The sequence below is a fragment of the Camelus bactrianus genome, chromosome X (assembly GCF_048773025.1).
Source record: "Camelus bactrianus isolate YW-2024 breed Bactrian camel chromosome X, ASM4877302v1, whole genome shotgun sequence".
NCBI lineage: Eukaryota > Metazoa > Chordata > Mammalia > Artiodactyla > Camelidae > Camelus > Camelus bactrianus.
Window position 1 is genome coordinate 87732339 of NC_133575.1, and position 11106 is coordinate 87743444.

Here is an 11106-nt window from a genome sequence, read left to right on the forward strand (position 1 = left end):
TAATCTGTAATGGAAAAATAATCTGAAAAAATATGTATAATATAAAACTGAAAAAAGTGATTCCCTTAATTGAATGATAGGAAACAAGTTCACTTTTCTTGAAAACTGGAAAATAAAGTGAAAGAATCAAGTATTTATCCTGTCTTATATGAACTGTCCTGCTGAGTAACTGAATAGTAGCGGGAAAATATTTAAGTATTCTGATCAGTGAAGAAGAAGTGGCAGAATATAATCATTGTGCAGTCATTACTGAATGTTGATGAGTATTAAACAGCAATGGCTGTGGAGATCGCAAAGATAGACATTACTTTTAGATGTATCAAAGGAGTCAACCCCAAGTCTGATCCAGTCTTCTGGATCTAGCTGCCTATTTGCAGGAAATACAAGAGCCTGTTGAAATGCACCATGAATATATAATCAGCCAACTCTAGACTGGGAAACCCCACAGGTCAAGGGTATAGATTCTTTAAAAGAAAAATTGAAATGAGAAGAATGGAGAAAGGACCAATAGGTTGAAAGAGATTCAATATATCAACTTTAAAAAACTGTCCAGGGGTGCTCATTTGGGTGACAAAACTCTTAAAACTACAAAGAAGTGATTACTATGAAAGTCAGGATAATAGTTAATTATGGTGGGAGGAAGAGGAGCATGATTGGGATGGGGTGCATGGAAATTTTCTGGAATGACTGGCAAAGTTTTCTTTCTTAACCTGGATAGCATCCACCTGAAAATAATTCATTCGATTTGTTTTCTGTATCTGTTTTATTTATAATTTAGAAATTAAGTGCTTAATCACAGTGCCTGGAACAAAACATGCAATATATATATTCATTAAACACCATAAACATTTTTCATTGGAAATGTTAACGTAGACCCTGGTTTTACTACTTTGTGCTAATTATAAGGGAAAACGTTAGCTGTCTGCTTCCAGCAAATGTCTGAGCTTAAGAACAAGTGACAAGTGAGTCAAGCATTGTAATGCCTCATTTATGTAGAATCATTGAAAGTTTATCCTTTAAATGCCAGATTTGTGTTTTTTATAAATATTTCTAAAAATATATACTGCCTTCATTTTACTTTTTGTTAAGTCATTTGTGAACCTCAGTTATAACTCTACTAGGTAATGGCTGCTCTTTATCATTCCTGTCAGTCCTCTAGATGAAACAACTCATGTTTTCCATTGTTATTCTTGTGTCTATCTGGTAGCCCCATCCCATCCTTCTTTAAGTTACTTTCTATCTGCCAGGTAACTAGATGCCATGATTGATTTTATTATGAGTGTCCTCATAAGGCATTAAATCCTGTTAACTGAGGGTTTTAGTAACTGTTTTGGACTGCTTTTGCCCAGGCTAGAACTAGTGGCTCACTTGCTCGGGATGCAAGGTTTAAGGGAGTGTCAAAAAAACCCACAACGATCAAAATAAATAATACTTCAGTGAACTATTTAAAAAACAAAGATCAATGCAGAAAAATCCATGAAAAACAAAGTACCAAAATTTTAAATAAAGACAGTAACTGGGCCAGGCTTAGGGTGAGTGAGGCACTCACTTTTGGGGTCATGCAAGTGCAGGCTTGGAGCCTGTCTTTTATAATTTTGATACTTTCTGTATCATGGGTTTTTATTGCTGTTGTTGCTTTAATTTTGTGGCCCTTTAAATTTCACACCTCACTGCACCCTAGTCCCAGCCCTGCCCTTTGATCTCTAGAGAAGTCGGGTCTTACTATATATATTCATGTTGTCTTCTGAAATGTCCTGAAGCAGACTGCAGCTACATGGACAGGGGGAAATAAGCTTTTTGAATGTGTTTCATTGGTTTCCATTAATATTTTAGAAAAATTTGCTTCCATTGTCCTGGGTCCATCCCTTGAACTATACTATACCTGTTAAGCCCATAGAGCCCCGTTAAATCTTTGAATTAGGTGCTCATGCATCTCTAGGGCACCTGGGGATTTTAAAAGCTTTTTCTTATGGAGCTTATTGTAATATGCATTTTAAAAGGAAGGTGAATTCAGACAGAGTAACCTCCAAATTTCTTCTACCGTTGATTTTCTCAGGCCCATGAGAACTTACATAGCTACCTCTATGTCTAGTAGTAGGTTTTTACCTAATAATCATAAATACATTCTACTGTCTTTAGCTAATTGAACTTACTCAGTTTGCTTTTTAAAAAATGGTGTGATTTGAGTGCCAGTTTAAAAGGAGTGAGAGTGGAGCTTTGTTGAAGCCATTATTTTATAGGCAACAAATCCATAAAGTCTAAAGAGCATTTGGAGATGTTCTAAAATTACTCTTTTAAAACTGTAAAAGTAGAGATTTCTACACATAAGGCAAAACTCCAAAACAGTTATTTGAGTAAGTGTTTAAAATTTACTGTTTTAATTTAGATACAGTAAAATTCATTTTTTGGTGCCCTGGGTTTTGACAGTGCATAGTTGTGTAACCACCACCACAATCATGAGAGAACAGTTTTATCACTCTAAAAGAGTTGTTTATCAAGTTTTAAATCACCCTAAGACATAGATCTCCTATTAGTATTAGCCTGTGACTGTATAAAGGATATAGATAAATGTATTGTTAGAATTTATGTTGATGAATGAAAGCAATGTGGATTACTTCTAATACTTAGCCTTAAATTCCTCTTGCTAAATTACCAAAATAACAAATTCAGCTTGTGTGGACTGTTCCTGTACTAAACTAAGCGTTCTGAAATTCTCAATTAAACCTTTACTGAACAATGAGACTAAACTTTCTATACTTCTCAGGGATAAAATTATAATGCAGGTGACACAGTGGTAAGATTTAGTGCTTGAATTTCTAAATCAGCTAAAATGTTCAATTAAACATGAAGGATTGTGTCATTCATCTTTCAAAAAATTTAATAAATTTATTTAGCATACTATGTATATATGGAGATACTTATTTTCACTAGATTGGAACCACATTGTTTCCTTTATTATCATAGAGGAATATATTGATACTTAAACATAATTGTATTTGAATTTCTTATGTCAAAAACTGTGAAGCTCCTAAATGAGTATTATTTTTAAACTATAATAACACTTATAGAAAGTTAAAGGGATAAGATAGTTGATCTAGCCTATCTGTTTTAGATTCTGTATGTCCTTAGAAATGGAACTGTCGCAATTTAGAGTTCCCTCCCTGTATTCCTCTGATGCTACCAAGTAGAAACCTTCAAATTGCTTAAATCTATAATCTATGCAATTTAGTCTCTCTTATTAGCTTCTACATCTTGTGATTTGGCAAATGGCTGAAAACATCCTTAACTTTGTAGTAAACTAGGTAAAATTTTTGCTTTCATGGTACTTTTTATGGTACCTGTTAGCTGATATTCAAAATCTTGATAATCAGACCTCTGTAGCTTCTGGTTTTTTTCCTTTTAATTTCAAGTAATTTCCTTAACTCAAAAATAACCTGTAATGAACTCCTCATTTTCAACTGACATGTCTAAGAGAATATGGGCAATTTACCTTCTAGGTTTTTGTTTTTAAGTCAAATCATAAGAATTAGAGTTGCTTGATATTGGGAACACAAAAGAAATGGAAGATGATCTATTGCTTCTAAGCTGTTACAGTTGTGCATTGCTACTTTGTTTTGTTTCTTTTTTAGTGATTGCTTCACCATCCTATCCATACCTCTCTGCTCCTATTCCTGCTGTCTCTCTACCACCACCACCACCACCTCCACCTCCTCCACCACCACCACCTCCTCCTCCTCTTGAGGTGGGAGAAGCTTCAAACTTACCACCACCACCTCCACCTTATTCCTGTGATCCAAGTGGCAGTGATCTGCCTCAAGGTAAGTAGATTTTGAGACTTCGGTGAGGGTTACTTAGGTCTGAGCATTTTTTTTTAAAATCTTAGAGCATATCTCTCTTTGGTTGAGGACAAGGTGAGGGACCAAAAGGAAATTGACTTAAGAGCATAATGCTAGGTAAGTGACTAAGGAAAGGAGCAACTGAAAGCTGGGAATATCTTCTGCATAATCAAGGAATGGATGGTTGAGCTGACCTATGCTGCTTTTCTAGGTAGCTACACATCTGCTCTGAAGAAGATTATCAACTGGATATCTACTTTCTCAGCTATTTTTCTTGAAAAGCAGGAGTTGATAACAAATTTTTCTCCTTTTCTTAAATGACTACCCCAAGTGAATGAAATTGTTGCAATCTTGGTATTTAGGGTTCCAACTGAATTTTGAAGAATTGGAAAAGATTTTGAGGGGAGGAATTGGGGATCTGATCTGCCTTGGATTTCAAAACCATGTGTTGTTTCCTTAATTAAACTAAGGAATAGCCTTCCATTGGAAGTTCTTTGTTACCCCTCAGTTTGGCAGTGTATCTCAAAAGAAAATTGTAGTTGAAAGTTGTTTGCAGCTTATTTATACTTTTTTGTTGTTGTAACATTTCTTTGATTTTTTTCTAGTTGCTTCTTTATTCTGTTTTGGTTTTTTTCAGCTCCTAAGTTAGTTACCAAGATCTTCAACTCCGTTCTGTTCTTTTTCTCTTCCTTAAAACTTCATTATTAACTTTATGTAGATGATTCTTAAATCTGTCTAGCTTTGGCCTCTACCTACTTGCTAGACTTTTTCACTTGGCGTTCTTACTTTTATTTTAGACTTTATCTCCCTCCTTTCTTCTCTTTAGGCCATGCAAAACATTGACTCTTCTTGGTTTCCCATTTTGTTAATCTGGTATCATTTCCACCTAATTTACCCACTGTCTAAACCCTGATCCATTTACTCCTGTCCCCTCACCTACCTATCCCTGCCCAAGATTTACTCGGCACATAATGCTGATTTTGCCTTCTCCAACATTTTATTATGAGAATGTTTAAACACACATGGAATTAGAATTTTAAAATGAATAGTCATATATCCACCACCTATATTCGGTCGTTAACCTTTAACTGTACTTGGATTACTACATATGTCTCCATCCTTTCCTCCATCTGCCTCTCTGCCCATCAATTAGTCCATCTTTTTGGTGCATTTCAAAGTAAATTATAGACATCAACATTCTTCCTCATAAAACCTTCAGCATATACCTATCATTAAATAGAGTTTGGTATTTATTTTTTCTTTTGATGTGAAGCTTACATATCATGAAATGCACAAATCTTAAATATAGACTTGCTCAGTTTTCAGAAATGAGTACATGCACCTGTGTAACCCAAATCCCCATCAAGGTATAAAATATTACCATTACCCCACAAAGTTCCCTCATGCCCCTTCCCAGTCTTTCCCTACTCCCTTCTCTGCTTAGCTCCAGAGAAAACCACTGTTCTGATTTTTTTTCTGCCATAGTTTCACCTGTTTTAGAATTTCATGTAAAAATAATCATATAGAATGTACTCTTTATGGAAGGCTTCTTAAACTCAACATAATGTTTCTGAGATTCTTCCATGTTGCTGCATGTCAGTAGTCTGTTTGCTTTTATTGCTGAGTAGTGTTTCTTTTTACGGATATCCTACAGTTTGTCCATTCTCCCGTTGAGGGACACTTGGGCTATTTTCTAGTTTGGGTCTGTTATGAATAAAGCTGCTGTGAACATTCTTGTAAAAGGCTTTGCGAACATATGCTTTCATTTCCTTTGGGCAGATACCTAGAAGTGAAATTGATGGGTCATAGTAGGTGAATTGATGAGTCATAGTACATGTTTGTTTAGTTTTATAAGAAACTGCAGGTCATTTTTCCAAAGTTATACCTTATCTTCTTGTACTTTTACAAGAACTCTGGTCACTTGGTTTTCTACTCCTAAGCCTTTGCTAACATGGTGATTCTACTCGAATTCTCTCTCCCTCTACTCTTCCATCTAACTTCCTATTATTTAAACCCTGTCATTTTCATGACCCCACCCCCTTAATTGCATTTCAGAGTTTTTGAGTTCTTATAGTCCTTACCTGCCACATTTTTTAACAGCTTGAAATATAATTCACATATCATACAAGACAGCCATGTAAAGTGTATAATTCAGTGCTTTTCAGTGTATTAACGTATTTGTGCAACCATCACCACTATCTAATTCCAGAACATTTTCATCACCCCAAAAAGTAACCCCATACATGTTAGCAGTTACTCCTCATTCTCCCTGGCCCTGGCAACCGCTGTTCTATTTTCTGTCTCTGTAGATTGCCTGTTCTGGATATTTCCTATAGATGGAATCTCACAATATGTTGTCTTCTGGCTGGCTTCTTTCACTTAGCATAATGTTTTCAAGGTTCATCCGTATTGTAGCATGTATCAGTATTCTTTTTGATGGCTGAAAAACATTCCATTGTGTATATATACCATATTTTATTATCTTTTTTTTAGTTGAAATATAGTCATTTCACAATGTTTATTATCTATTTATGGACATTTGGGTTGTTTCCATTCATGCTATTGTGAATAATATTGCTATAGATATTTTGTATACAAGTTTTGTTTTGTTGTATGTATATACCACAGGGTGGAATCCCATGCCATTTGTGAATTTACTTCCTGCTATTATCTTTTCACATTCTTTAGCTTGAGCATCAGGCTTTATGCTATACTCCCACCTAATAGTCAAAATACAAGCTGAGTATTTTAAAGTGACAGTAAATACATTTGTATGTGTTGAGAGTCTCCAACATAAGAAAAGGGGTTTTCTGAGAGTTTCTTAGTGGAACTCAAGTTATCTTATGTATAAGAATATACATGGATCCCAGATTAATCAGTAAAAATACATTTAGAGATATAATTAGAGTGTTAAGGCTATCCCTCTTCTCTCATCTAGTTTTTGTTCATTTATAAAATATTTTAATTAAGTTCTGTGTCTGAAGAAATTTTATCATCTTTGGATATAACTGTTTCGAGTTACCATGCTCATTGCCTCCTCTCTTTGGAGTTCCAGTGGTGGTACATTAGTCATGTTATGTAAAAACAAGGTGAATTATTTCAAACAGTGCTAAGTATCTCAGTAGGCATCACTAATCTTGGCATTTGAAGAGCATTAGTTTGTACTATGTAGTAGCTCCATTAGCTGAAGACCAATATGATTTCATATGTAGCGTATTTGTATTAAAGTATATTTTAGTCTTGAGACAAGCAAGAAAATGCCATTACTAGATTCTGCCTAAATGTTGGCAGAGTAGCATTCGTGTAACATCTGCCTAATATTAAGAATAGAAATAAAATATGTATTTGGTGATTAAACCTTGGATCAGAAAATGATATTACCTATAGTGGTAGGTAAATGGTTATTTACTATAAGGTAGAATTGAGGGTTGTATTGATTGGGAAGACTATATTTGTTATCTACCTTAATACTCAAAGAGAAAAGCTTTTAAGTGGTAGTTTTAATTGATTATGTCATCTAGTTACTAAAATTAAAATTTTTAATTTTAGATACAAAAGTTTTGCAGTACTATTTCAATCTGGGATTGCAGGTAAGAATCCTGTAAAAATTGCTTTGATAAACTAACTCTATATTAAAAATATAACTTGTTTTGGTATTAACATAATCAGATTCTTTTTTTAAAATTTTATTTTATTGAGTTATAGTCAGTTTACAATGTGTCAAATTCCAGTGTAGAGCACAATTTTTCAGTCATACATGAACATACATATATTCCTTGTCATATTTTCGTCATGAGCTACCACAAGATCTTGTATATATTTCCCTGTGCTATACAGTATAAACTTGTTTATCTATTCTATATATACCTGTCAGTATCTACAAATCTCGAACTCCCAGTCTGTCCCTTCCCACCCTTCTCCCCTCTGGCAACCACAAGTTTGTATTCTATGTCTATGAGTCTGTTTCTGTTTTATATTTAAGTTCATTTGTCTTCTTTTTTTTTTATTTTAGATTCCACATATGAGCGATATCATATGGTATTTTTCTCTTTCTGGCTTACTTCAGTTAGAATGACATTCTCCAGGGACATCCATGTTGCTGCAAATGGCATTATGTTGTCGTTTTTATGGCTGAATAGTATTCCATTGTATAAATATACCACAACTTCTTTATCCAGTCATCTGTTGATTTAAAACCCACGATCACTGTGAGACTTATTTCTGTCTAATATCTCTGAAGATAACATAGGTTGGGTTTTCTACTTTAGTCTACTAGTGCTTCAGTTTCTTTTATAAAATAGTTGCTGTGGCCCTCTCTCTCTCCCTCTTTGGAGACTGCCCGCACTTTGTCTATGGAGTGTGTACTTACTTCTACTCTAACCTGAGCACCCAAGCCCCAACACCTCGTGGCCTTTCTCTTGCCTTTCGATATATCTCTAAATAAGTCTACCTTTACTCAAAAAAAAAGGTTGCTGCAAGTGGGGGCTGTACATATTACAACCTTAGCATTTGTTGGCCTCCATCTTTAACATCACATGCCAACTCTTTGCTATGTTTTTCTGTCTCAAAATAACAAATGGATTATTTATCCTGCTTCCTAAAACATTTCTGTAGCTATTTCTGTATTTCATGCAAAAAGTAATTAGACTAATTCAAAGACATTTAAAAAGGTGTATTATTTTTAAAGCACTCATGTGCTCATAGATGTTTGCCAAACACTGATTTTCACCACTTCCCTAAGTGGTAGAAGGGGGAGTACTGACAGATATCTTACTATAACTGAAAGGCATCTGTGATTTCAGATAAGAACTCTTTTACTTTATTCTTGCAGGGATCATTTTCCCACTGAAATACACTTATAAGATAGCAAGATGGCATATTTCATGAAAAGAAATGATGCATCTTAAGATTTGGGAGATGATAGCAAACTTGATAGTCTCCTAAATAGTACTCAGATTAGCTCATATTTTCTAAGACACTGATTTCCCTAAAACCTTGCACATATTTCCAGAAAACTGTCTTCCTCAACTGGCACATATTTATGTATTAAGAGTAGTAGAGTGGGTTTTTGTTCTTTGAGATGATACTCCCTAAAACCAGTTTTAAGAATTTAAAGTGCTTGCCCCTTCAGTTATGTTTATTTATTATAGTCACATGTGGAAACATTGTGATTCATTCCACAAGGCTGAGGCATTTTAAAATATTCTACCTCATATTACATCATGGGAACACAAGGAAACACAGAATAGATATTCTAATATTTTCTCATATTAAAAGTAAAAGCATTCATTATAGTACATCTGGAAAATACTAATTATAAAGAACACTGAAACCACCTGTACAACCATTGTATACTTTGATATACTTCCTTACAGCTTATTTATTTTACAAAATATGGGCTATGCTATGTAATTTTGGAAACTTGTAAGTTAAACAATATGGACACTTTTTCTTTAAATATTTGACAGCATGATTTTTTTATTGCCTGTGTTGTATTCCATCATGGATATATCATAATTCATTCATCCAGTTTTCTATTATTGAATATTTAGGTTGTTAAATGTTTTTTGCCTTTAAAAATAATGCTATAAAAGACATCTTTGTATGCAGATCATTGTGTATATTTCTAACTTTCTTAGGATGCTATCTTTTAAAAGAATTCCTAGGTTCAAATAGGAGATACAGATGCTGCAAAAGATCTTAAAGTTGTAAAAAAGAATAGATTTCTTAAATGTCATATTATTTAGTTCAAAAGTCATTGCTACCCCATCTGAAAATCGTGGCCCAACTTTTTTTTTAGTGGAGAATGGTACTGCTTTAAGAAAAGGGAACAGTAAAGTGTTTGTTTTTTCCCCTTCTTGCCCAAGTGCTATCACCACAGCTACTGGCACTCCATGGTGTATGTGCCACAGATGCAGCACCAGCACCTTCATGTAGAGAATTATCCAGTCTATACTGAGCCACCTCCTCTGGTAGATCAAACCATTCCTCAGTTGTACAGTGAGGTGGGGAGACAAGATGGCACACAGTCAGAAATATCAGCAAATGGTGAGTATGTAATGAGTTTCCCTGAAAGATAGACAATTGAATTTTATTGTGTGTAATTTAATAATAGCCTTCAGATATTTCATTAGGTCCATATACTAAGCCAGCATTTCTTAAAGCATGGTATGTGGACCTCTTGGGGTCTCTGGGACCCTTTTAAGGGATCCATGAGGTTAAAAGTATTTATCATAATACACAGATTTTATTTATCTTTTACACTGTATTACATTTGCATTAAGGGTACAAAAGTCAGTGGTGGGTAGAATTGCTGGCACCTAAACACAAATCAAGACAGGGGCACCAAACTGCTAGTAATTAGTGTCTTCCTCACTGCCAAATACTCATGATCCAAAAATGCCAGTTTTATTTATTTTTTGTTTGATCAAAGACATTTCTTATTTTAGTAAATTTTTATCTTTGAATAATTATACTTAATGTTCTGTGCAACAAAATAGGAACTATTCGTAAAGCACTTTGCATACTGACGTATGATGATTAACTTTAAAGGATTTGTGAGCTTGAGTTTCGAGCTGAACTAGCTGACTTTTCATAGAACTCTATTTTTACTTGAAAGAATAATAGACCAACTATCGTTATTCAGACTTGGGAATCTGACAAACATTTTCTCAAATGAACTACATAAGCCTATCACTTCAAGAAAAACAGCTGATAGTATTTTTTGTCAAAGATAAAAATTCTAACTTTCAAATACAAGTTTTCCAAAATTCTAGTATTTATCTGCCACCGTGAGCTTGACAGCTTCCCAATACTTAATTAACTCTTCTAATAAAATAGATAGTGGAGGGCTATTAATGTGGTTTCTTACATTGTATAAATGAAATATGTCAACATTTGGGAGATCTGTATAACCCAGTGAACTAATACTTTATCAGTTACCAATGTTATGATGTTGCCTGTGCATGATTCTGTTAAAGATCTATCCAAAATACAAGATAAGACAATAGATTTTAATGTTAACAAAATATGAAAAGTTCACATTGCTACTGACCTCCAAGAAATTACCACTTACCTAGTTTTGGTGTAGAATCAAAAAGTATCTACAGTTATTAGAAAAGGGTAGTTATTAAGACTTCTCTCTTTTCCAACTACATATCTGTATGAGGCCAGATTTCCTTCATATATTTAAACTAAAACAATGTATCGTAATAGGTTAAATACAGAAGCAGTTATAAGAATCCAGCAGTCTTCTCTTAAGCCACACATT

The 11106-nt window shown here is 34.2% G+C and overlaps 1 protein-coding gene across 1 annotated transcript in view; it reads left to right on the forward strand.

Annotated features, from left to right (window-relative positions):
* ALG13 (ALG13 UDP-N-acetylglucosaminyltransferase subunit) overlaps positions 1 to 11106 on the forward strand; it is a 72913-nt gene that overhangs the window by 47870 nt on the left and 13937 nt on the right. Inside the window, 3 exon segments of the mRNA XM_074359487.1 lie at positions 3630 to 3818; positions 7386 to 7426; positions 9704 to 9884. Coding sequence (XP_074215588.1) covers positions 3630 to 3818; positions 7386 to 7426; positions 9704 to 9884 — 411 coding nt within the window.